This window comes from Pocillopora damicornis, chromosome 6, assembly GCF_964200805.1.
Source record: "Pocillopora damicornis chromosome 6, jaPocDami1.2, whole genome shotgun sequence".
Classification (NCBI taxonomy): domain Eukaryota; kingdom Metazoa; phylum Cnidaria; class Anthozoa; order Scleractinia; family Pocilloporidae; genus Pocillopora; species Pocillopora damicornis.
In genome coordinates, this window is record NC_142675.1 from 4,342,377 (window position 1) to 4,370,111 (window position 27,735).

A 27,735-nucleotide genomic window follows, 5' to 3' on the forward strand; every position below is an offset into this window, starting at 1 on the left:
AAGTGGTTCTAAAAAGATGCCCGAGTCTTTGAATTTTGAAATAGACTTTACTGCTTTAACTGGGAATAAAACACCTTCAACTGAAGGTTCAGCTTTTCAAATGGGAACAGTTCCTTCCCCAAGAACAGGGCATAGTTTTACTAAAAATTTCAAGTAAAAGAGCCATTCTGTTTGGTGGGGTCACCTTAGAAAACCGCCTTGAGGGTGTGGACAATATCTTTAGGCAATCATGTATGGATGGAAGGCTATATGCCTTCAACATTATGGAGAATTCTTGGACATGCTTGTCTGAGGAAATCCCTCCAAGAGCTTATCATGCTGCAGTGTTTCGGTCAGCAACAAGCACTCTTTACATTGCCGGGGGTACTCAACTGGCTGATGACCATGCAGTTGAGTATTGCAGTATTCATGAAGTTACAGCAGTAGAATTTAACTTTGCCACAAATACAATTTTGTCCTCTTCTGTACAATTTCCCATGGTTGCACCACAATATTTGTCCTCGCAGGCTGCTACAATTTGTGATAATATCATCCATATTTTTGGTGGCTATCAAGCTAATGCTAGAACAATTTTTACTAAACCAAATCAAAGTTCATGTTTGTTTGTACTTGATGTTGACAAGCAGGTCTACCTCAGCAAGACTGCAAAACCTGAACATGCCACTGCTGGTCACAGTATGTTCCTGTTAGACAGTTCAACTTTTTTAATTTGTGGGGGGACTAAAAAAGAAATTCTGTTGTTTACAAAAACTATACCTCAAGCTGATAACTGTGACCTTGGTGACAAGTGCACAATTAATCAAGCTGACCTTATTATTCCAGTGCCATGGGTAAAATGTGAGGGTGCCTGTAAAATGTGGATTCATCAGTTTTGTGCTGGCTTAGCAGTGATGCCCAAGGGAAAATTTATTTGCAACAAATGTAAAAAAGTCACTAAGAAATAAACAAAAGACTTTTGTATTTCAATAAGTAAATAAATAAATGAATAAATAGTCAGATAAGTATATAAATAAAGCAGAGAATGATTAATAGTTTGTAAGCAAGTATAAATAACTGCAACAATTGCTGCTGTATAAATACTTTGGGTATACAAATAATTCAAAAATTTTGTACATATCGATGACTATTTTGGAGCAGATGGGCAAGTGTTGCAATTATGGCCATTTTGCTTACATATACTGCATTTGTATTTTCTTCTTGCAACTTCACTGAGTGTTTTTAGCTTAAAGCTGCAATAAAGCCAATGCATTTTGAGCACATCAGAAACACTTTCAAAAGTTCCTATTTTTCTTGAATGATTTTTGCGAAGGTGTCGAAAGATTTTATTTCCTGCTTCATTTCCTTCTCCAGAAAATCCTCCCAGTGTTCCATGGCTTTCTATCACCTCCTGCACATGCTCAATGGTCTTGTGGACATAATTGCTCCACCTTGCATATGGGTAACTTGCAATTAGGTGCTTCCCAAATTCAACTGCTCTGCTTTTGTACTGTGACCACTCCTCAGGGAATTCTTCCTTTGGTTTGCTGGAACTAAATATCTTGTGCATAACTCTTACAAGTGTTAATAATTTGGCAAATTTTTCTCTTTTTTCCTCAGATTTTAGAAGGTGAAGGATGTGGCTCTCATTTTTCTGGGAAAACAAAATTCTGGCATAGTTGCCTGGCAACATTAGGCAAGGATTGATTCCAATGGTTTTTTTGAGATGAATATTGAGCTGGTTTGTTGCTTGCTCAATATGATGTTTAATGTCAGAAGTTTCATTCCATTGAGTGACACCTGCTATTTCCCTAATTAAAAGCTTATAGCAGAACTTTCCCAAATTAATTCTTGCATGTGTGGCATCCACTTTATACTCCGCATGTTCAATATTTAGTACTGGGTGTGTTTTAACCCCCTTTGCTACAGCAGAAAGTTGTGACTGAGTAAGTTTGTTAGGATTAAAATGAAGAAGATCAGCAATTTGTTTGGTCTCTTCAAGGGTGCGACAGGTTTTAAATGTTCCAAGATCACTTTTTGCTGAATCTTGTGTCGCACAGCACAAGTCACACATAAATCTGGATCCAGCCCCCTGCAGTCCACCATCAGCGCGTGCCCATTTTTCATCTTCCATAGAATTTATGAATTCAACTTTAAAATTCCTCCACAAAGTTCCAGTTTCCACACTAATTAAATTATTTGCAATTTGCTCACGCTCCCTTTCTACTGGTACAACACATGCAACCATAGCAGCTGTCTGGTTTTCGTCACACACTGCCTCAATTAGAGTCTTATTTGTACGTACAGAGCCTGGGGTATCCTCTTCCCAAATAACTACTCTTTCATTTTCTCTGTCTACTGTGATTTTCAGAACGCAAAATGAATATCTATAAGCCTTGTCTTCTAAATATCTGTCTCCTTTCTCTTTGTACATGGAAACATCACCAAGACCATCACCACCATCTTTTATAAGAACTTGAAGTGTTGGATTGCCTGTAATGCCACAATTATCCAAGCCCTTATCAATTTCACTACCTAACTCTTGTAAAGATTTAGCAAGGGCATTTCGATAACTCCATCGAACACCAACAACATTAGGTACAGGAAACTGTGGGAGTGCCTCTCTAAAGTCAACCATCAAATTGATGGGTTCAGATTTACATGCGCTATGATTGAAAATGATATTGTCCATGTTGTCTTTAATTTTGTAATTTACGTACGAAGGAAGGTAAGTGTCTTCAGCTTTGTCTAATGAGTACAGGGGCTTGAAAAAGAATTGTCCTTTGTTATTTAAAAAGTCATACTGTTTCTTGTATTGATTCTTTGTCTGCAGCATGTTAACTCGATTTGCCAGACATTCATCAACTGTTAAATCATTATCAGTCTGCTCGGTCCACAAATACTCAACCTTTTTTGCCCATTCTGTTTTGCCTTTGTCATGTAGTGTCGTGGTCAACATTGAAAACAAAACATCCTCAGCATCCTCGTTGTGGGAGTTGTTTCTTAGTCTACCGCGCTTTGAATATTGTCGTGAAATATCAAATAGTTTTGTCTTATTGTAGGCCCCCCTCTTTAGTTTCCTTTTTGAAAATCTACAACTTTTCTCGTGCTCAGCAATTTCATTAACAGTAAGTTTTTCCTCACAGCCATTTTCAGAATACTTGCAATGTAATGTCAGCATATCAAATATGGTCAACATCTGCTGACGCGGAGGGAAAACATCGTCAAGCTCTACAAGGTTACGACACGAAGGGCAAACACCATTGCATGCTAGCCAGCGCTGAATACAATGTTCACAATATACATGATGACAGTTACTAAGTATTACAGCATCAGTAGGAATATCCATGCAGATATTGCATTGAAATATTTCAGCAAACTGCTGTTCAAAAAATCTGTCAAGGGGAATGCCAGTGAGTTCAAAAGTATCACCTTCAAATGGACCAGCTGCAGTGGAAGGTTCCTGTTTGGTGAAAATTTTTGTCATAGGGGTTTCACTAGTGCTGGTGCTGCTTGCCATTCCTGATGTTGAACTTTCAGCTGAACTGGTAAAGACCTGTCTAACAAAAGGAGGTTTCTTTTTACCCTCAGCTGCAGCTCCCTCTGAATTCTCACTGGCATTTCCACTTGCAGAGGGGCTGTTGTCAGGTTCATGGGGCCTCTTTTTTCTTGGGCTTTGTCTTAAATTAAAACAGCAAATTGGGCAACTTCCCTCTTTCACATAGGAATCATGAGTCAAAAACACACAACATTTACCTCTGTCACCTGGAAACTTTAATTGACGATCGTTTCTGTTTCTCGATTTCTTGAAACGTTCAAGCTTTAAAATACAGCATCGACACAGAGACGGTGGATGCATTTCTTCACTGTCGTTGCTAACATCTAACCCATCAACTGCTTGGAGCTCCTTAGAAAAAGTTACAGCAAGCTTTGGTTTATGTCTACTTGTTGCTGGATTTGTATTAAAAAAGTTCCCACATCGCTGACAAAACGAAGCCAACTTTTCCTTGTGACACTTGACGTCCATCTTGGACGGAACACTCTTAAACCACCAACCTTTTTCGTGAAATTAAACTATGTTCACGCGTGTGCACAAAGTAAAGAAACCACTTACTTTCCTCCAGAGAAGTCCAAAAGCAATGTAAAAGCTCGAAACCTAACCGGCATGGACCGGCAAGGTCGTTAAAACACAGATAATTTTACCGTTTACAATCTTTCGATCTAGCTTCAGCTGAAAATTTGACGAAAGCTTAAAAAATCTAAAACAAACCGCGAACAACATTCGAAGGAACTTTTTACACGAAAACAGCCACGCTGAATCGATTGGAAACAACTGCGCATGGTTATAAGGCTCCATTTCGCTTCCAGTCTCTTCGCGCATGAATGACTCGCAAGCCACGCAGCGAAAAGGAAATTCGGCCGCGCGTCAAATAACAACAATGGAAGACTGAAACGAGCTAATTTGCATAAATGAATATTTATAAGGACTTTTCACAGTGTGCTAGAGACGTTAAAGTTGTCTAAGACGTTAAAGCCGTCTCGAGACGACTTTAACGTCAAGTATAAAAACGGTAATTACCGTTACCTTTTTTCGTCACGCACAAAGTTACAAAACGTAAATATAATTCTTCTTGGTGCCTTTCCAGATGCCACCGATGCCTTTTCCGATGCCTCCATTATTTATTACATCAGTAAAAGATATATGTGCCATCAACACTTTTGAAAAACTGCTTAACATTTTATTTAGCGAAGTATACTGTTAACATTTCGGCTTTACAACACTATTGTTTTCCGCAACTATAACTGATATGCCTCTATATGAACTATTTTGTTTACCCGCTGACCACCCGTATTTCGGTCTTTTCTTCATCCCACAATCATGTTGTAGAAACGTCGGGATGCGGATTGTCTACATTTTATTCCCAGTCTATCTATAGCTCTTATCAGAGTTGAGCACGCGAAATCAGCGGTCTCCGGATGAGCTTACGCCAAAACGAGGCGGTCTCGGGTCTAGCTCGCTCTAAAGTACAAGGAAGCAGAGAGGGAAATTAGTAGTAGCTTGGTATTTACATAATATTTTCTCGAGTTTTTAGTTTCTTTATCTATGGTGAAACATTGCATAGCTTTTGGGTGTCAAAACCGAAGTTCCAAAGCGGAATGCAAGGACTAATCATGGCATTCGCTGCCGCTGTCAAACAAGAATTTGCTGGCACAATGGTTCGTGAAACTGCGTAGAGAGAACACTCCGGTAAACAAAAACTCTTATGTCTGTAGTTAGCATTTGAAGCTAATTGCTTCATAAAACCAATGGGAGGACAATGAATTCGCTTGAAGCCAGATTCCGTACCGACAAAGTCTATATTTACTGTTGAAAAACCAAAGAGGAAAGAGCCAGCTGATCGAGCAACGTTGAGCACAAAGAAAACAAAAATTGAGAAATCGCAGCAGCATTCAGCCCCCGAACCGATAAACATTGAAAACACCGATTTTAAATCTGTTTCAGATGTTATGGAAACTGAACATCTCGAAAGTGAAGGTTTATTTCAAATTGTAGATGAAAACTGGGAACATCAACTTCAGTTAAAGAATGACGAAATCTCATGTTTACTTGAGAAATGGCAAACTAAGGAGCGCGAACTGAACAAAAAAATACAAGAGCTGGAGAATCAACTTGAAGAAGAAAGAAGTGCCAGAAAGGAGCTGGAATTATTAATCGATTTATTGGATTCATTGTCTTTAGCTTTTCTTTCAATAAAGTAAGACACGATATTCTGAATATTAAATGAAGGGACATCGTCCTTCGCGTCAACCAGCGAAACCCATTGTGCAGATCCAGGGAAATCACAATTGACGGTAGCCGTTTGCTCCAGTGGTTTACTTGCCGCCAAGTGTTGCCACTTCTCCGTAAAATTATTCTCCCAACCATTTTTTATATAACTGATGACCCTGCAGCAGGTAAAACAAATCGATATAGAACTTATGCTTCGATTTTCCCTTCAAGCAATGGCAATAATTATAAGGGACAAAAAATATTGCAATCTGTGTACCTTTGAGATAACTCAGCCTTCGTTGCTTCAGACCGTGCACTACCATCTTTAGCCGTCCCTTTGCGGAATGACAACCATTCTTTGAGTCTTTCTTTAGTAATATGCCGTGGGCAATTACCACTTATCAACTGCACTTTCTCCTCAGCGGAAAAAAAAGGCCGCTTGTGGAAGATTTGTGGAACACTCCATAAGTTTTCCTCACTTTCTCACACAAATCTGATCGATGTTGACCCGGTAGCCTCGCTTTGGTGTTTACTCACAAGAATACCGCTTGATTGTTTGGGTGGCGTGCTCAACTCCGATAAGAGCTAAAAATCAAGGCCGAAAGCGCATGCGTAATGGATGGACCTCCTTGTTCCTGCAGACTGTTCAAGACAATTTCTGGTCAAAATGACGAATTCATCGTGTCAGTCTAAGCGAGCTAAATCTTTACAAGATGGCGGAGTGGATACAGAGTACCCTCAGTACAATTTCGAAGAAGCGAAGGAGAATATAGCAGATATATTCATAGACCTCAGGAAGTATCTTGAAGACTGTAACAAATTCGCAGCTGATTTCAGAATAGCTGATGAAAGTGAACGAGACATCGAGAAATTCTCAAGCGGGGTAAGATTGTCGAATGTCGCGTTCAAGCTCCATGATATTGACGTGAATTGATATTGTTAAACTGGTGTAGATCATACAACCTTTTGGTTGTTTTCAATGTTTTTTTAAAATTTATCTCGCTATTCCTTCAAAGCTACCCTGCACTGTCACTTTCAATTTTTTAATGTAATCAATTCTTATTAAGTCAGTACTGATTATTGCATTTCTCTCACACAGGTGTCAGGCTTTCTGGCTCAGGTTTCAAGCATCTCAGAGATAATATCAAGGGATCAGATGAAGGTGGCATTCTTTGGACGAACCAGCAATGGAAAGAGCACCACAATAAATGCCATGCTACAAGATAACATCTTACCAACGGGAATGAGCCATACTATAAATTGTTTTTACAGTGTATATGGTTCAGTTTTACCAGATCCATATATCTCGGTTCCAGGAAGTATTGAAAAAAAGAATGTGAAGGTATGTCTTCTTAAAAAGTATTGTAAGTTTCTCCTTTGTAATAATTATATGTACCACATTTTCTTGATTGAGCAACCAGTGCATTTATTTCAAACATGGTTTGGTGAACCTGGTGTTTATAAGTATTAGGATGGTGTATTAATCTGGGATGGATGTATCACCTTTTCAAAATACCCATACTGCAAGACTGACAGGTATTTGGTTAAGAAAAAATAATTTTTTTTCTGTCAAACTGTCACCCAGTCTGGTGCTTATATGGTTTTAACAATTAATTTTGGTTTGACATTTAATTTAGAAAATATCACTGATGCTTAAATTATCTTAAAGCCGAAAAATACTTATGAAATACATTAAATAATACTCCATGTGATATATGTGTTATACAAGTCAAAATGAATAGTTAATAATCATGATAATTACACATTTTCCTTTTTGTCATTGAAACAGTCACCAGATGAACTTGCTAATGCCTTGTGCAAAGAAAAGCTTGATCCCAGCAGTCTTGTTCAAGTGTTCTGGCCAAAGTCCAGGTTTGATTTTGTTTTGTAATTATTTTATCATTCACATGTACTCACAGGTAACTGTTGTCCTGTCAATCAAAGTGTACTTACTGTTCAACCTTGCAAACTTTATAAAAGTAGAATGTTGTGCCCTTTGCTGTACATGAATTGTTCTTGCCCAGGGTTATTTCAAAGAGGTTAAGTCAGTCAATATTTTTTGGCTTCAAATAAATTCTGTTATTATGTATTAGACTTATGTATTATAGAATATCTGATTGGTCAAGAGCATTCAATCAATATACAAAAGCAGAAGAAGTTGACAAGATAACCCAATATCTGTGGCAGACATTGCATTTGTCACTTGGAGTTCAAAGTCTGCCTAGTTTCCAAGCCCTTACCCCATGAAGTGTTCTTGAACTTTTGTAAACCCATAGAAATGTGTCTTCTTTTCCAGATTGTTTTTAAAAAATGTGCAATTAAAACAATTACCAAATTCAGTTTTTACATGATATCATGAACCATTAAGCATGGTGTCTTTGTAATCTGCCTCTACGGTTTCAGCAGATAACTTAGAACTCAGTATTTATAATTCAAGTTATCATGCTCAACTTCCTTCAGTAATTGTTCAATACTCTACAGTAAAGTCTAAAGCTGTGTCATTGGTTTTTTCAATGAGTGTCTTATAAACAAAGGAAATGTACTTGTAGTGTTGAAAAGCTCTTGGATAGGCTGCCTCTTGTGTCTTTAAAAGATACAAAAACTTTCCAAACACAGTTCACGTGTTCTAGATAATGTTTTCACATTAGATCAGGGGGTTATTTGTATCATTACAAGAGAGTTTTACCTGTGCATTATTATCGCTTGTGGTGGTTTCATTTTTGTAAAAATGTATTTTTTTTAACTTCAGATGTAAAATTTTATCAAAGGATGTTGTTTTGGTGGATAGGTAAGCAAAATAAATGTGATGAAATGCACTGTATAATTAACCTTTTGAGCCCCAAGAATTAAAATTCTCCTTACAATTTCACCCCTCAATTACACATTAAGATCCCAAGAATAAAAGAAATGATCACCAACTATAGACGCTCTGGACTGTCAGGCAAATTGTGTTTGTCTACTCCTAAGGGAATGTATAGAGATCAGTAAAGAGAATATGCATACTAATATTAGGGTGTGAAGATTAAAGAAGAACAAAGAAACAAAAGAACAAGAAAACAATGAAAACAATAGGTTCATGAGGTATTGCTCTATTGTGACATGTTCTGTGTCTTCTACACCAAGAAGAAGCCTAAAAATGCTATATAAATAGTCACAGACAACTGTTATTTTAGTCTTGGTATAGATGTGAGCCCTGATCTTGATCTCTGGATAGATAAGTACTGCTTGGATGCTGATGTGTTTGTCCTGGTTGCTAATGCTGAGTCAACACTTACGTTTGCGGTATGTTCATGACCATTCATGTGCTACGTGTAAATTTAAGATACATCACATACAAACTTTAAATTTGATTGAATTTTTTTAAAATTTCAGTTGCTTTAAAATGTGACTTATTGCAGGAGAAATTTATCCAATCAGTGTGGTAGCATTCATACATTAAACCTTCCCATACTTGTGGGGTAGTTTCTCATTTTGTACCCTTGTCATTTGCAGGAGAAAAAATTTTTTAGCAAAAGGAGTCAGCTTCTTTCGAGACCAAACATCTTCATTTTATACAACAGATGGGATGCATCTGCATTAGAACCCGATAAGATGGAGCAGGTAAGTAAGCAATTATTTGTCCTTGATACCCATTTAAATTTGAAATCAAACATGTCAAAAATGGAAACAAAACACAACATTGGAGTTGCCTTTCATCACAGTTGCTCTCTTCTTAGGAAATTGTGGCTGGAAAAAAAAGTACTGATAGATTCATAGTGGAGGGGGGAGGGGGTGCTTATATAGAAGAGAAGGATTGAGGTATGATGATGGGTGGGACATCACACCATTTATCCCTCCTCCCCCCCTCCCCCTGGACAACAACCTCCTTTCTCTCCCCCCCTCCTCCACTATCAGATGATGGTAACAAAGTGCGATTTTTTAAATTTTTTTACCTGTTTCTTTAAGGTGAAAAATCAACATCTCAGTAGGAGTACTGATTTCCTTGTTGATGAGCTCAAGTATATAGACAAAGGTCAAGCAGAAGACAGAGTTTTTTTTGTCTCTGCTAAAGAGGTAAGCTGCTGGATATTTTATATCAGGGTTTATAAGGACCAATTGCAAATAACTTTGAACAAGTCTTCAAGTTTTTGTTACTGCTATGCAAAGAGACATTTGATACAGGACACACCTCTTCATTGATTAATTTATTTTCCCACTTTCTTTTCATATTTCTGTTTTACCCAGACATTAAACACCAGAATGCAGAAACACCAAGGAATGCCTCAAGGAGGTATGTGGCTGATCAAAATGTACATTCTCTGGAAACAGCATAAACACAAACTGTCAACAAGTAATATTAAATCAAGTAACTAGCATTGCCTTAATGTTTTTCAGGTGGTGCCATTCATGTTGAAGGATTTCCTGCTCGACAGTTGGAGTTTGAGAACTTTGAACGCAAATTTGAGGTAATGTAGCTGCTGTTCAGGCTTATAATCCAGCATAGTTTTCAGTTAGCCATTTGTCTGTTGGCAGACCCCCTATGAACCAAAAAGTGGCAAAAATATTTTGATGATTGCAATGTGGAGTTTAATGGCATTGTTATTGAAGGAGTACAGAATTGCTAATATAGCTTTACATATAGCTTTGCAGGGGTTTTCCCAAAAGCTAGTCACAGGTGGTTTACCACCACCTTAAAGACCTTTAACTGCCATCTGTTTAGCTCGGAAAGGGGCCTTCTGACCCCTTTGTTAGGGAACTGCCACCTTGAACACCACTGGCAGCTGCTTATGGAAAAGGCTATTGAAACCCCTGGGTCTGTTGTGTGTTAGTTCATTGGTAAGAGCTAATCAAAGATTGCTACCACAGAATCATGATGTATATGAACATGTACTTTTTTCATTTAAAGTTAGACAACTTTGCTTGTCTAGAGTTTGTGTCAATTAATTACTCTCACTTCCCAATAGAAATTTTTCATGCTTGATTTTATAGGAGTGTATTTCTAAGTCAGCCATTCAAACCAAGTTTGAATCTTATGCAGTCAGTGGATTGAAAATTGCAAACACATTAAAGGTTCTTTTGAAGAAAAAAGTGGATTCTGCATCTCAGCAAGGGTAAGAAAGAGACAGATAATTTTTTTTCATTTTGGTTAACAAATAGTGATTTTAGTTAACTGTTGGTTTTTCTAAGTTCATATTATATCATATCATATCATATTTTGTTCAGATCTAAACTGAAGAAAGCCCAGGAGGAGCAAGAGAATAGACTGGAGTATGTGAAGGAACAGCTTGAAATTAGTACACTTGAGATAAAATACCTGATCAAGGCGATCACTTCTAAAGTTGAGAGTCAGGTAATAAAATAATTATTCAAATGCTCTTTAGGATGCTTAAGTTTAAAACCTGTGGTTTATTCAGTCTTGAATCTCAGTTATTTCAAGTTTTTCTCAATGTGAGGTTCCAGAACAGATTGAAAAGTATGTAATCAAATGGATGACTTTACTTGATATGCTTCTCAGATGCTTGCCAGGTGCCTCTGATATGTATGCTAAATTTACTTTGAAGTGAGTGGTAAAATCATATCAAGAGTTTGCCTTAAATTTACTGTTATATTGCCTGAGTACACACAGATAAACACCTAATTTGTAATAAGTATGATGACTTATAGTATTAAGGATAAACACAAATCAGAACACAACCTTACAGAACTAAACTGTCAGAGCTTTTCCCAATTTCCACACCCAGAGTATTGCTACTGCCCCCTGAAATGGGAAGCCAGTCCATCTCATGCTACCCGTCCCCCACCCTGACAGCATTTCTTCATGTTTTCCCAATCCCTTGTTTTTATCCATTTTTACTCTTAAAGCCTTTCCGCACAAGCTGACAAAACTAGAATTGTCCCGACAAAATCAAAGGACAAATTTTGTCAAATTTTAAAGCTGTCAGATTCCGTCAGCACCTGATCTGTTCATAAGAGCAGCCAACATAGTTGCCAAAGGATTCCACCTTCAATTTCCAGGATTTATTCTGAGTCGTTTTAAAATTTTACAATCCCTGAGTTTTGCAACAAAAGGGAATTTTTGCCTTTCTAGTTAACTGATTTCAACAAAAAAAATCTAAACAAAATGTTTTCCTTTCTTTAGATAACTGAGGCTTTAACAGAAAAGATTGCTCAACTGGGCTCGCTGGTGAACGAGTTTGATCATCCATTCCCAGCTCATCCTTTGTTCCTTGCGACATATAAAGAGGTGAAAATTACTCGTGTAGGCAGTTTTGCTGCCGAGCAACAGCTGCAATGGAGGGAGAATTTGAAATTTAACACTTATCCCTGATTATGTCAATAGAATCTGTGCAATCACCTTAAGAGTGGCTTAGGAAGGTATATGATGGCTTCTTCTTCAAATTTTCTTGTGGTTTGTCAGGCACATAAACAAATGGCAGGTCAGTATTTAGGACCTACTCCATACTACATGAATGATATGTGAATATGCATGTGTACATAAGCCTAAAAATTCTCGAATGAGTATACAGTGAATTGCTGAATTATCTGGAGAAGTAACTCTGAAAAACAGCTTACGTCAGCTTACAGAACCAGTCTGACTTAAAACCTTCCACATCTTCCGCCACTTTGATCTTTCTGATTGTTTACATTGTTTTGCATGAGGATTTGATAGGTACTTGTCAAACCTGTCTATCAATGTCATCACGCCGCATCAATCAGAAGTGCCATTCGTGGTCAAACAGATTTTTCAAAAGTTAGGATTTGCATACTAGCCTTCCATCCTCTCCCCACCCCACCCCCGTCCTGCGACCCTCTTACTCTCGTCCCGCCACATTTCGTGCGGTCAGGATGATAAAAAGTTCTCCTTCCGTACTGAAATGCTTGTTACGGAGGATATACACTGGGGTCGCAAAACAACTGAGGTAGAGTAATAACTAATGATACATCATGAAGTCACTCATATGTTAGAAAAAAAAGGGGGGGGGAAGGGAAAGAAGCCAACAGTAAAGAGGCATGAGTTTTTAAGGACCAGTCAACAAATTTTGGGCGTGGGGGGGTTGTGAAGGATTTAGGGGAGGATGACGTTGTTTCCAGGGAGGTAAAGGAGGGGGGTGGGGGGGTCAGTCGTCACCGACAGAGTGCAAAGTGGGACTGTATTTAATTGACTGCCAACATCAATTTACTACCAACGAGGGGGGGGGGGGAGAGTCATAAGAATATTTCAGGGCCTTATGAGGGGATCTGGTAAATTTTATCGTGACACGACCGACATCCTCCAACCCCCACCCCCTCTCCCTTAGATGATAACTATGGTCCCTTAAGTATATATGAATATATTTTTCTTTTTTCCCAGACCGCTTTCGTAGGCTTCTTTCGCCTAAAACACCAGAGTTATCTCTTGAGCTCGTCACTCCAGCGTGAGTATTGTGTTCCTTCGCTCATTAAATCCTAACATCAGTATGTATATTCTCTATGTTGTTCTCCACACTTGTTAAACAATCAAGGGCTTCTTTAGTTGGTATTCATCTCCTTCATTCTTGTGACCTGAATGTGTGATTCCGGGGTGATATTGTGAGGAGAAATTAGATGCTGGTCAAAGGTTAAAGATCTACTGACTCGGTATAATAAGACATCAGGACTACTGGCTTTAGGAAACCAGCAAGCAGACACCCCAGACACTTAACTAATGGGCTTGGGGCAGAAGCCCATTACTTAAGTAATGGGCTCCTGCCTCAAGTCAAATTTCCGAACTTCTTAAAATGCAACTTGAATCGAGAAGCCGAAATGTTCACACCTAGGGGACCCGTAGCGGGTTCATTTCAACACTTGCTGTGACCACGCGGAAGAGCATCAGGGGCAGCCATATTACGTTCGTCTTCAGTTGGTATAAAGTAATCATTTCGCTATCATTGTGCTTGTCCTCGGGAGCTCTTCAACATACAGTCCACACATCAATCATTGCGGCCGAGATAGTCTCGCTAATTTTTTTTTTTTTGAGCTCCAATATTTCGGTCCGGACTTCAGGCTCGCTCGAACAAAAACATTAATATCAATTCGGTCAGTAAAAAATGCAGAGTGCATACTGCAGACCGGGTACAAAATGCAGACTGCGGACTGGGTACAAAATGTAGACTGAGAATTTACTGTTTTTTCGTCTGTTAAGTGATAACAGGTCGTCATCTCACAACTTACCGAACGTCACGCAATCGCTTCTCGGCGCTCATCTTTCACGATTATTTGCACTATTGTAGAATATTCCATGCCCGTTTCTTGATCACAATCATTCTTAATATAATTTTAAGCCTTCATATCGTCTTCTCACTGTGCGCGCGAGTTGGTTGGTGTGTTATCTGTACAGAATTTACCAACTTAATTAAAGTAGATGTAGATGTAAATAGGATGGCACAAACCGCCATCGTCACGATTTAAAGGAGCGTGGGCGGAGTTAATATGCCAAGCCTCCAAACAAAGACGCTGGTGATAATGCCCATTCGTGGTGATAATTTTAGAATTATCCCACCCAACTGTATGGTTGGTTAGTTTTACTGGTAGGATCAGAGTTTAGGACAGCATATGTACTCTTGTCATTAAGCAGAGACAAAGCTTTGTCGTGATATTGCTGTTTGTCCATAACCACAACACAATTATCCTTGTCAGCAGATAATACGGGCCCGTCCAGATCCTTTTTAAGAGTCGTAAGCGCATTGAAAACATCCTTTTGGATGTTTTTCGGAGGAGGTTTAGTACGCCTGAGTATGCTGCTTACTTCTGCTCTTACCAAATGCCCATGGTCGTCATTGAGTTGACAGATACTCTCCTCAACAACGGCGACAATTTCGGCAGTCGGTATTTTGCGAGGAGCAATAACAAACTTCAGACCCTTCTCTAAACCACTCCGTTCCAGCGCGGATAACACCTAGGAGGAAAGGTTCATGACCCATTTATCTTTCAGAGATGAGCCTGAATTAACAGGAGACCTCTTACTGAGCAAATGAAGTAATTTTCTGTCGTGTTTCTCTCTCTTGAATAGCTACAACGTTAAAGTTGCTCAAAAACCTTTTCAGACTTTGGGACATATTTTCGCCAAACCTAAGGATCCTGTCACGAAAGAGAAACGAACCGACGCCATTTATTCTATTCCTTGCAATGACTATGATAACGAATACATCGGACAGACCAAACGTCAGTTTGGTACACGTTTAAAAGAGCATCAAAAAGCAGTTTTCTTTTGCAAAAAGGAAAATTCTGCTTTATCGGAGCACACGTGCCTAACTAACCATACAATTGGTTGGGATAATTCTAAAATTATCACCACTAATCGGCGTTACCACCAGCGTCTTTGTTTGGAGGCTTGGCATATTAACTCCGCCTACGCTCCTTTAATCGTGACGATGGCGGTTTGCTTCCTGACGTCTATTTACGCCTCGTCAGAAAAAAGACCGCTAATTAGTGATCATATAAAAAGGACCTCTTGTTGCAGCGTTTAGATCACCCCTGATGAAGGCACTAGACAGGAGTGTCGAAACGTTGGGTCTATGAATTGTAACTTCTTCGGTTACATTCATTAAATATGTAAACCAGAGTAGCATTAAACCATGTCTGATTGTCCACCTGGTTGCCGTGTGAACTTTAATATGTTTTTGGTTTTAGCATGTTTTCAAATTGTTAGCTAGTCAGGAAGAGATCCACAATGCACATTGCTAGTTAGTACTAGCAGTAGTATAGCTGCTCGAGTTTCTCAACAAATATGAGCAGATTTGGATTTGTAAATTAAATTCTAATTGCTAGCTGAGCAAGTACATGTAGGTTGGAAGTTTTGTCAGTTCATGCAAGTTTTTAACACTTGATGAATCTATGAAGAACACTGTGTAAGGACTGTTAAAACTGGATAACAACATCACGTGGAAGGCACAACGATGGACCTCTTAGGGCATCATGAAGAGGGCTCGCTCAAGGAACTCCTTGAGAAAGTGTGTGGATTCTTGAATCTGTACCAGTAGTTGAACATAGCATTGTTGAATGGTGGACTTCATTTTCTGTTTGAGCCCACAAGTGGAACAGGTTTAGTATTGGAGATTTTTCTATGACGAGCTTTTTCTTATAATTATAGCAGGCTTGATATGCAGTGAAACTTCGCACTCCAAGTATATCTGCTGCTGTTGTTGTTGTGGTAAAGGACTGTGGCAGCTCAGCAGGATTTATTAGAGGTTGTGGTAATGGCTCAACTTCTGCAACTTTGCAGCCTGTTTTTGGTGCGCTCAAATGGATGTAGTTCGAGTTGTACTCCTTTTTTACTTGAAGGTTTGAAAGTTGTTGGTTGTTCCATCTTTTAATTCAGAGAATTCTTCCCACAGTGTTACTTTGATGGCCTCATGTGGGTCCACAAGATAGGCATACACCCTGATTTTTTCACCATCTTGTGTCTTCACTTTCTTCTTTGCTGACATCTGAACAAGTTTGGCTTTTATGGTTACCATTTGATTAATATTTGCAACTGAAATGGATTGAATGTTGTTGGCACTTGGATTCGTGAAAATGTAATTTTTTTCTGTAGGCTCTAACAGTACATTGTTACTCATCAGTACTGTTGTTGCATCTCCTGCTTTCTCAAGTCTAAAATTTCGAGGTTTTTTAGGACTTTCCTTGTTGCTCATTTCATCAAAGTGTTCCTGTTTACTTGTGGAGAAGCAGACTCCTCTTATTAAGCCATCGGCGGTTTGTACAGACATGTCAAAGTAAGATGTTTTGCTACCTTTTTTAGTGGAAGACACATTATGTAAGAAACAAACAATCTCTTCTTTTTGTTCTTCCATTGCCTGAAAGTGAAAAATAACCTTTCACTTTGTTTCCTAGGAATACAATGTATTTCAAAATTACTGATAACACAGAAAGCACTTCATGAAAAGAAAAAGAACGACAACTACTACTACTACAACTACAACAACAACAAAATGCAAATAAAACTAACATGAGTAAATTATAATTTCTATTTAATAAATTATTTACTTATTTATTATTCAGGTAAGAAAAAGAGCCTGAATCTAGAAACAGTATTGTCTTTCGTTTGACACAAAATTACTAGCCACAGTTAAACTATAACATTGAAAGTATTTCGTGACTGAAACACTGAATGCATTGTTTTCAGAGAATAGTAGGAGTTTTTTAACGGACAAATCGCTTTTACATCGAAGAAATATGTTCATAAAATTTTATATGTTTCAGCTGATATTCTGCAATGTTCGGTTTGAAGAAATGGTCAAGTAACTATAGATATTTTGTTGGAATTGAATAAAATAATGTGCAATTGAAAAGGGATAAAAACAAGTTCATGTTCTAATCAGTGCACAGATTGCTTTATGATCAGAAATATATGTTTCTAAAATGTGTAAATTGACATGTGACTCAGCTAAATTAGCATAAATATGATCTGTTGTGGTTCTGTTGCCAATAGTATAACTTTATACTGATTGCCTATAGTTGTGATCTTGAACAAATATATTATATAAGGGAATTCTTTCTTTCTCGTCTAACCAGTTGACATTAAAATCTCCAATAATAATATTGAATTCTGAGCTATGTAGGACAAGAAGTTGCAACAATGCTGTACACATTTGCGGAATTGCTACCCGTGGTGAGCTATACACACCTACTATGGTCATTTGTGGAATTTTCTCAAGTTTAACAATAGTTATTTCAACACCATTAGCATTCGTACAAACTGGATATCCAGGAATGAAAGAAATTTTACTGTATACTGCTGTTCCACCGTAAGGTTTTGCATTTAGTCTTGTTGACTTCTTGTCATTTCTAAATAATGTATATCCATTAATGATAATGTTACTATTGACCTCTAAATGACATAGTCTTGTTTCTGAGAATATGTTTAGATCAAGGGTTGAATAGTTAGAGTCTTTGCCTATGTCTTCTATGTGTCTATGCAATGACAGTACATTTAGAAAGCATAATTTAACAACACTTTGATCTGTTTGATATATAGGGGTAATAGAAGGGGTGAGGTAGCCTTTTGTTTGTAAACGTTGCATTTCTGCTTTTACATCTGGATTAACAGCTATTTTGCTTTCCCAAAGGTCAGTGTCATACAGTCCCTCAATGTGTGTTACCCTACTCATTCCTACATAATGTATGTGAGGTAGTGCTCTTCTGGTGTTAAAGTTGACCACTCTTCTTGTCTCAGTGTCAACTTGTGATCTGTGAATGGTTTTAGCAGCTGCGGGTCTCAGTGGAAACTGCTTTCTCACAACCTGAGGTTCTCTGTTTCTTCCAACTGCAAACTGTGTAGTAAAAGGTTTGATAGTGGTCCATGTGCGTTCAATACCTTGTACAAACAAGTGCTTATAATCATGTCTAGTTTTTTCTCATGGTCAAATTCTACCCATATTGTCCCAGAGGGCCTGTTTCTATCGTGTAGTTGTATCATCCTCATAACATTAGCAGCACCATTTGTCACCATAAAAGTCCTTAAACTCACTGAAATTTCTGTTCTTTCACCTTCAGCAAGTTGAAGGTTCAAAGCTAATTGTTTAGTTTTCCTAGGGTCTAGTGGTAGTTGTTTCAAGATCTTATCTCGGAGTTCTGCACTGTTAGCTCCAACAACACTATCTAAGGCTTTAATTATATACTTGTCACAAGTTGCAGCCATGTGAACTCTTGAACTCTCTTAAACTCTCTTAAACTCATCAACTTTAGAATTCTGTATGAACAAATTGGGAACATCGATTGGATAATTTCTAGAATTTTCTGAAATGCACCTCTCTTTAAGTTTTGCAATGTCATCAGGAGTGTGATTACCTTCTCTTAACCTGTTAGGAAGTTGAGCAAATTTCTTTACTCTCTCTGTCTCATAATTTCTTCTAATTCAAACATGATAAAAAGTTCCCGCCACAGGTTGGGGGCAAGAGCTTGATATTCTGAGTTTTTTTTATATCTTTTAACACGTAGGCATCCATAACAGGCTCTAGCTGAAATAAATCAGCAAGAGCTATGATGCTTACACCCCCAAATGGTTCTTTACTGCTCATAACATCTTTTAATCTGTTTTTTATTTGTACATTAAACATGATATTGCCAACCGTAGAAATCTCATCCAAAAATATTAGTTTGACAGCCCGACATCTCAGAGTGTTTAGTCTACGTAAGTCGAGAGGTTTGTAAATCTTTCGTGATTGACTTGCGGGAATCGCCAAGGCACTGTGTATTGTATTACCTTTTATTACCAAAAGCAGCTTTTCCAGTAGGTGCAAGTAACAGTATTTTAACTTCATTTAAGTCTTCACCAGCTCTGGAATTGCGATATTTCAGTGCTGCTTGATATAGACACTTCACAAGATGGGACTTACCCACTCCAGCACCTCCGGAGAGGAAATAAAAGAATGGTTTGTCTGATGTTTTAACAAGGTGCAATATATATGCTTTTGGTTTAGTGTTTGCACTGATTGTGTGTACTCTTGGTCTTGTTATTCATCACTTTTAACTGCTGAAGGAATTCTAACATCTTCTGATAAATCATAGCTTCATTGAGATCAGGATGCAAATCCTAAAGACCCTCAGCCTCATCCTGGTATTCTACGTTTTGTATAGATGGTGCTAGTGAGTCAAAGTGATCATTATCTTCATCAAGCCTAATGAAGTGCTCGTGGATTTTATCCAAGTTTTCACTGCAAACAGCATACAATTTCATCTGCTCATCTATACGAACTTTGACATTTAAGAAACGTTCTTGGAAGAAAGAAAAATTAGCTAGCAAATTAGTGTCCTCATTTCTCCATGTTGCGAAGAGCATAATTAGTTCACGATAATGTTTTTCTGTATTTTTTTCACGACTATTTACCAAACGCTTCTGATAATTCTGGCTTTTGATCTTTTTTTGGTATTTTTGCTGTTGATAGCATCACCATCAAAGAGGTCATCCTCGTTTTCATCACTATCAACTGTTTTTAATAGAAGGTTACCAGCATCGTTTGTAAATGATATTTTTATACATGGTTTTCCTCCTGAGTCATACCATGCAGCCCAATCTACCAAAGTGAAGAGTTCAAGACATCAAAGGGCGCTTTGTATATCTTTGCAAAAGACCATTGGATTATACATCATTCATTTCTTGAATATCATTTATTGGCTTTAAAAGCTGCACTCTTTCATCGGGAAGAGTAGTATTTAGGAATATTACTTGACGAGAAGACTTCTTCATAGGAAGCTGTAAAACAATGTAAACAGCTTCTTGTGCACTAATCTCCACACAGTTTAAAAATTTGTTTCCAGTGTCTCTGACTTGTTGCTTGATGTTAGAATTTCCTTTTCTGGCTTCAGCACATGCTTTTCGTAAGAGTTCACTCATTCCTTTTTGTGCTGTAGAAATATATACGAAACTAAATTGGTGGCACATAGGATATCCATATTTGCTCTCCATGCCTCGAGGCAAGCAGGATTATAGTTATTTATTCTTAACACGTTGGGTTTTCTTTTTAAAAACACAGTTGGTGCATTTAAAGATGACCCGACAGCCAATCGATACTCATTTTCAATAACTTTTAACTTGACAAGTAGTTGCTCAAAGGCTATAGATTCACCTTCTTTCATGTCATTTAATTGCTTGTTGATTGTTTTCCAAGTGTCTTTAGACTGTTTTATTTTATTTTGTGGTGTCTTCTTGTAAAAGATAAAGAATTTCAGTTGCTCATAGGAGGTTGTGGATGATGAAATCGACGTTCATTCTTCCTACAAGTGTGACAATGCCTGTGAATTTGCTTGTTCACAAGTGAATGTAATTCTGGATCATCAAATAGCCACCGACAACTAATCATCTTATCAATAAAATCGGTAACAACAACATTATCACCAACTCCAAATACTGGTGCACCTTCAAGCCATATAAGCATGTGTATGTGGGGTGAACCCTGTTGTTGGTATTCAACTCTGTAGAACCAGTCAGAAATTTTCCCTAATGGTTGAGCTTTATCAGAAAGAAAGTTTGTCAGAAATTGACCAATTTGATGATCAAAATGTCTGGCACATGTTACTGGGTCACTTTGAATTAACCTACGTTTCTCATCCCAGCTCATATTTTCAAGCTCAGTGGTAGTGTAGTCTGTGATCTACTACCTGACCAAGTATTCGAAGGAAATGCATCCACTGTGTTTCTCCTGAAGAAAAGCTACAGCTGCTGGTCCTAATTGTCTTATCATTGCAATCAAGTCCTTTTTAGCCTTTCAAAATATGGTGGTGAACCTCTTAATGCTCTCAAGAACTGGAATCCTTCATCAAGATGAATCAAGCGCTCAATTGCTCCTTCTCATTTTAATTGTCCTGCATTTAAGGATTTGTTATTCCCTTTGCACTTCCTTAGTGCAACTTAGAATTACTAACTTCTTCCCATCCCACCTCCAGCCCACACAACCTTTTTTCCGATTCCCATCACGATGAATGCACAAGTTTTCTTATCACACAACTGCCCAAAATATAGAAGAAAATTTATTCCATAAGTCTTGAAAGTTCACATAAACCGTCTTTAACTGTACAACAAGTTCAAGAAATCAATACAAACTTAAGCCACAACATGAACGAGCTGGCTCCAAGAGCCCTTTGATCTTGTTACTAATTTCTTTATTGTGTTTGTTTATTGTAGTCTTGATTCCCAAGTGAACTTCGAACCGATGGTTACCTGTCTCAGCACTGATTTTCGTGAAGATATGGAGTTCCACTTCTCTCTTGGCTGGCATGCAATTTTGAGGAAGTTCTTGTGGCCTCGTTATGCTGGAGTAGCCATCGCTATGGGAGCAAATGTAAGAACACTTCTTTAGTAATGAAATAATAAACGATGAAAAAAATTGCCTAGTCAGAGAAGAGTTAAGGTCGAAGGGGCACATGAAGAGCATTAAAATCTTTGTAATAACTTTCGAAAGGAAACTGTTTAATGTAATTCGATTTCAAACGAGGGAAATTGCTGAAAGCCATTTCTGAGTTGTTGTTTTGATCCTCAATTAACCTCTGCTCCATCACTCCGGCCTTCCATATTTGATGGCCGTTTGAGTGCTCGACCAACGAAAACACAATATGGATGAACTGTACTCCGGAATGATTAAAACGCCTACTCCATTTCATTGTAAGTTAGGAAAAGGAAAGCAAAAGGCGATGGTTTTGTAGCTGATCACTTTAAAATAAATGATAACGTTCCCAACGAAACTAGGAAAACACATGCTTCTGAAGACGGTTAGGAAAAAAGAGAAAAAGAAAGAAGGAAAACTTGCTTTCACTTGGAGTCGATCTTCAATCTTTTCGCTTGTGAGGTGAAGTGCAATCTATTTCGCCACAGTTGTACTGAGGTTGGATGGATGTGTCGCCCCTCGATAATTTATTTTCGAACTGTAGTGGCTAATGGCAACTTCGATTTTGTTTAAGATTCAGCGAAATGTGCAGAGCTTGGTCTGTACCACACCAGCTGTCGAGCGAGGGCTAGCTTTACTAACAATAATCACTGTTACACTGGTAGTCATAGTTGGAGGACTGGTGAGGGTTAAAATATTGTATTGATTCAGAGAACCTGAGGCATAAAACACGGCGGTCAAACGTTGGGCATGCGCGAGGGAATCAACTCTTGCCGGCCGTGCTTCAATTTCCCGCGTAAAATTTCAAACGAAAACATAAGAAACAACCACTGTCCTGCAAAGGAAGCGAAAGAGAATCGATACGATTATAGAAATCTGCTAAAGGAAACAGGAGTAGGGAAAAGGAAAGCGAGAGACTTTTTTAACACTAAGCTTTTTCAAGTACTGGTATCCTGTGGATTTACGAACTGTTTTGAGCTTTACCAAAAGAAAATGCTTTTGAAACACCTTAACGCACTGGCTTTTGTGGTTGTCGGTAACTTGTGTGAGACAACTCGTATTTGACTTAAAGCGCACCACCCAGTCGTGACAACTTTCGCTCATGCGTATACGTTTGACCGCTGTACAGACAAAATCGCATCTCTTAAAAATGTTATTTGAGTTTCCACGCAACGTTATGGATTTATGGATGTATGTATGCCTACACGAAGCGTCCATTTCAATTCGTGTTTCTCTAATTGCAGATTTGGAAGATTGTAGGATGGTGGTTCATGGCTTTGTGTGGGGGATTATACATTGGTGTCTATGTAATTGAAAGGGTATTTTGGACAGATGGTGCTAAAGAGAGAGCTTTCAAACGACAGTTTACGGACTACGCTTCTGACAAGCTTCAGTCAAATGTCAGCGTCATTAGTGCTAAGTGCAGTGCCCAAGTAAAACAGTAAGTTTGGCTGCCATGTGATTTTTGAAGCGTCATTGATGTGATTGTTGGTTACATTTTCTTTTACCCACGAAGCCTTGTGGTTGGTTTTTATTTCAATTTGTGCCTCGTGGTCTGGCCAATCAGACAAGGTGTCATTCTTTTGACCAATTAGGTCGCACATCGTTCAATACTTGCGAATTTTCAGGCGGTTTACACGTGCTGTCTTGCCAATCAGACCAGGTGTCATACTTTTGACCAATCAGGTTACAAATTGTTAAACAGGCGCAAATTTTACCGCGCTTTACGCTCGGTGCCAAACATTGATTTACCTCTCAATTGATTTCTGCCGCGTAATAGCACCATTTTGAGCCAAAAGTTAAGCCATTTATTCATTGATACCTTTCTGCTCAAGTGACTGTCGTATTTGCCAAAATGCTATTATCAACTTGTTTAAACTCGAGCTCACTAGCACACAGAAGAGGATAAATTCACTTGACTTGAAACTCAGTGTTGAAACGGTGCCTTATGGTGAAAGGCTGGAAGTGTTAATTGGATGTAACGAGGGTAGTAATGTAACGATTCCAAAATCGTCTATGGCTGTTTGATTTTGTACCCATTCGGAATGCTATTCTAAGCATGCAAAGCCTGAAGTGTCTTTACCTCTGCCGCACTATTATTTCATGACCGAGAAAACAATGCCATTTGGTGTTAAAAGTGTTAATTAAATGGACTGTTCAGCCTGACAAAGGATAGATTCTGCAGAGGAACTTTTATACCTCAATTGCCTTTAGTTTAACTGAATATCACGTGCTGAATAATTCCTCATAGTTGTTGTTTGCTATTTTGATCTTGTTTTTAGGATTACTGCGTATTAATTCCTCTTGTTTATAATATATGGTGTTATCGATTAAACTCAAATATCAGACCGATTTTCCACAAGTTCGTTCCGGTCTTAGCTTTGTAATCTTGTGACAGTGCGTGTGTCGGCTTGTTCGCTTTTGATCTCGCGGTATTTTAATGGCTCGGCGATAAGATACATAACAATGCCAAATCCCCGATTGTTTTGAAAACTTGTTATTGTGTTCTTCAGATAAAGAAACATTTTATTTTATTTTATTTCAGAAAACTGACGTCAACCTTCGCGAAGCTTGAGTCTCCGGTTCAGAGAGAAGTGAAAAATTTGAAAGAAAAAATCATCAAACTGGATAAAGAAATAACAAGACTTCAGAAAATCGAAAACGATGCGAAAATATTAAGGTAATTCTGTCCTACGTATTGGCAATTAATTGATGACAACAGAAGAAACTGAGGTTTATGGAGGGAAGGGGAAAAATCATTAGTGAAATGAGGGTGGGGTGGGGTGGGGGAAAATTCTTTTCTTCTGAACCCAAGGTATCATTACCCTCCCTCTTTACATTGGGTTGGCATTCTTTCTCGCTGAAGGGAACAATGTGGCATGTATAAGGGATTTCCCACGGCTTCATAGACTAGCATTCCTAAGAAAAGATTATGTGAAAATGAAAGGAAGGGGTAGGGTGTGAAATTGCGCCTAATACAGGCGCCAGTGAGACTAAATATTTCACTGTGGCAACCAAATCACGAAAGTTAGTCGCCAAATTGGCGACTAGAATGCTTCATCACAACCTTATCTAGAGATGTAGAGATTTAAAAAGATTTGCAAAGATAAATCCGTGGCAAACTTCTTCGTTAAGTTTGTTCCGAAAACGCAACACATGCATCTCGATCAATAACTGGACGCCATCTTGGATTTAGGTGGGCTTGAACAAGGTATATCATCCATCCTAGTGTTCACTTTGTAGCACGTTAAAGATCTCTTTCCCAACGTAATTTTGGAGGGTCTATCTAGAACGCAGACAGCGTAAAAAAAGGTTTTGTTTGTCTTTAAAAATGTCAATTAAATTTTTTTTAATTGGCTTACACTTTGAAAAATTTAGGAGAATTAATTTCACACCCTTAGGCGGGGTGAAGGGGGAGTGAGAATTATCCCTTGCCCCTTCATAGACCACCATTTCATCTTAGGAAATACTTCTTTTATCAAGGGGAAGGGATTACCCTCTACCCCGCCTTCACAGACAACCTCATCATCCTCAGAAATGGGAGCATCGTTTGTAAACATTAGCATGAGGAGTGTGCAGCATCAGAAGTTCTAAGTGAGCTCGCTTTCTGTCCTCAGGAACGAAGCAAGTCGGTTGGAAAGCGAACTTTCCCGATTCATCACCGAGTTTGGCTCGGAAAAGAGCACAATTTGAAATCTGATAAAGAAAGACGCCCTGGAATACAGGAATAAAAGGAAAAATATTATCATCTAAGCATACTTCTAAGCTAGCGAGAACTTGATTTGCAACCTAAAACTTCGGATCAGTATTAGTAGCTGAGAACAGACCCTTACAAAAAGCTACCGTACAGTTTCAACAAAAAACCCCCTTAAATAACTCGTCATTGTTACATAGCGACTATTCAGAGGTACGACTGAAAACCCATAGATTTTAGATACGAATCTAAGACCCCTGGATGTAACGAAAACATTCACGGTCGATATCGACATCTGCGTGCAGACCCATAGATGTAAGATTTTACGATCGATATAAACATTAGGACACGGTTTTATCATCGATGTGACATTGTAAGGTCAATATCAACATCTAAGCACACGATACGCAATGGATTCAAAAATTTACGATCAACACAGACCTCTGATCGTAAGATTTTACGATCTTTCTCAACATCTGGCACAGATCTGTCACGTAAGACAAGTTGATTTGAACCCCTGAATAAGGAAGGAAGGAACAACAACACCATCAAAATCTGGGCACAGACCTGTCATGTAAGACACAATGATATAAACCCCTGATTGTTAGAATCCTTGATTGTAACAACCCCTGATCGTAAGAACCCCTGAATGTAAGACCACCGATTGTAAGAACCCCCGATTGTAAAACCATTGATTTCAGGACCCCTGATTAAGAAGACCCTTGAGTGAGGTACACAGTTAAACCCCTGAATTTATAGTATTGATATAAACCTCTGAGTCGAAACCACGAATTTGAAACTCCTGGAGTTAAAGTATAAAACCCTCTGAATGTAAGGTATGAATTAAAACCCCTTAATCTAAACGACTTTTTACAACTCTTGATTTTAAAGGTACAGATTGAAAACCGCATTCAAGTAATTATGGTAACTATGGCGTAACATACGGTTCACAATTCAGTCAGGGTATTTTCCTTATCGAAAAATCAATTTTCATGTCGGAAATCGATTAACAGGGTCCGTTGTTTGCCTCTTTCAGACCTCATTGTCTGTTATTTCCCGTGTCTGATATTATTTCCCATGATGTCTGTATTTACCGAGTGGATTTCGACTTATTTCCCTTCTATATATTAATGCTCGAGTCCTTAAACTGTTCGTTACAATCATCGAGTCCGAAATTGTTCTCATTGCCGGAGCCTGATAATTTTCTCAGTTGCCGACTCTGATAACTGCAAAGTACTCTCCTACCCAGACTTCTCACGGTACAAGGTTAGGATAGTTTTAGATAGGTAATAAAAACTCTATAGTAATCAAACAGACTGCAGTTAGTCTTCTCCTTTAACTTCGTGCATATTGCACAATTAAGACATGTACCATTGCCATAAGGTTGTTGATTAAGACCAAATTAAGAGAGTGTCTCTGTAAGAGCGGTCCGGTCGATTTTGCTTGAGACACGGATTTCGCTCGTTTCTCGTGTGTTGTAAGACATTCATGTACCTATACTAAAACCACAATCAGTTTGATCGGATCTCTTTATTTTTCACAGTTTTTCGGAAATTAAATTTAACTCGAGCGACGGCTTGTCGTGACACTTTTCAAGACTTTAATTTCATACAACTTTGGAGGACTGTTTACAGAAAACTACGGAATTCAGCAAAAAACAAATACCACAGCAATGTATATTAACTCTATCTTATCTATCGAGGCGACTTTCGTAAACATCACGTGTCAATCAAGGAAACAGGAAGACTTTAATGACACCTTATCGGTTCGCCTAAATCACACCCGCCAAAACCGACCAAATTCAATATAAATTTTTGAAAAAGTGAGGCGTTCTTAACTGATCCAACTAACATAGCTAGGAGGTAGGTGCCATAGAAAAGGTAACTACAGAAAAAAACTTTGCGGCCCGACCTTTACGAGAACTTTATAATTCCGTGAACTTACCTAATTTTCGGCAATCTCCAAGTTTGGCCGCCATTTTGAGGGACTTGTCAACATGAAGCGTAGCCGATATAAATCAAGCAGGTAGATCTAAAACCGTCAGAAATACATACGAAAGCAATTCAAATGAACTTTACTTTCAATTCAAGCGGCAAAATTTGAAATTGTTCGTTAAACTTACCATCCCCATGCGACCATTTCTTCCAACAATTCAAACATTACAACTTTCTGAATTCCCCTCGTCGATTCCACCGCAAGAAATAACCTGTCCCATCCAAGCTTCGACTCAAATGTGAAGTACGAATCAAATAACATTACTGCTTCATCTTCGCGGCAATATCACGCTGGTATTTTGATTTTCCGATCGACAAGAACGGTGATCAGGAATCGATCGGTTTGTTTACCTCATAAACGTGACCGCTGACCAGCTGCTGAGTGAAAAACAGTACGGTTCAATGGCGAGGGGCGGGGTGAGGGGTGGGTGCGGGCAGATTATCAGAAGATTTTTGGGAACATTCGAACATATGCATTAAAGT

The 27,735-nt window shown here is 38.4% G+C and overlaps 3 protein-coding genes, 1 long non-coding RNA gene and 2 pseudogenes across 4 annotated transcripts; 1 reads left to right on the top strand and 5 right to left on the bottom strand.

The window, feature by feature from the left end:
• Positions 1-1,123: 1,123 nt before the first annotated feature.
• On the bottom strand, positions 1,124-3,325 carry LOC113681585 (V(D)J recombination-activating protein 1-like). The gene has a single exon (XM_089210057.1). The coding sequence runs from the start codon at positions 3,323-3,325 to the stop codon at positions 1,124-1,126; it is 2,202 nt and encodes a 733-aa protein (XP_089066183.1).
• A 5-nt stretch (positions 3,326-3,330) lies between these two features.
• LOC149043527 (uncharacterized) lies at positions 3,331-4,469 on the bottom strand. The gene is made up of 2 exons (XM_089210344.1): positions 3,733-4,469; positions 3,331-3,536 (listed from the first exon to the last, which is right to left on the bottom strand). Exons 1-2 carry the CDS (start codon positions 4,001-4,003, stop codon positions 3,460-3,462), a joined length of 348 nt encoding a protein of 115 aa, XP_089066470.1. The 5' UTR covers positions 4,004-4,469; the 3' UTR covers positions 3,331-3,459.
• Positions 4,470-5,693: 1,224 nt separating this feature from the next.
• On the bottom strand, positions 5,694-6,251 carry LOC149043528 (uncharacterized). Its single transcript, XR_016187720.1, has 2 exons — positions 6,024-6,251; positions 5,694-5,922 (listed from the first exon to the last, which is right to left on the bottom strand). It is a non-coding gene; the product is annotated as an uncharacterized LOC149043528 (long non-coding RNA).
• Positions 6,252-6,331: 80 nt separating this feature from the next.
• Positions 6,332-26,121, top strand: LOC149043529 (mitofusin-2-like). Its single transcript, XM_089210346.1, has 19 exons — positions 6,332-6,629; positions 6,846-7,088; positions 7,536-7,618; positions 8,496-8,534; positions 8,920-9,028; positions 9,239-9,346; positions 9,692-9,799; positions 9,971-10,016; positions 10,121-10,191; positions 10,715-10,836; positions 10,949-11,075; positions 11,865-11,969; positions 12,066-12,162; positions 13,077-13,140; positions 21,366-21,522; positions 22,139-22,246; positions 22,809-23,005; positions 24,110-24,244; positions 25,182-26,121. Exons 1-19 carry the CDS (start codon positions 6,366-6,368, stop codon positions 25,255-25,257), a joined length of 2,259 nt encoding a protein of 752 aa, XP_089066472.1. The 5' UTR covers positions 6,332-6,365; the 3' UTR covers positions 25,258-26,121.
• Positions 15,649-16,536, bottom strand: LOC149043530 (uncharacterized; annotated as a pseudogene).
• LOC149043531 (uncharacterized) lies at positions 17,050-18,807 on the bottom strand (annotated as a pseudogene).
• Positions 26,122-27,735: the final 1,614 nt, after the last annotated feature.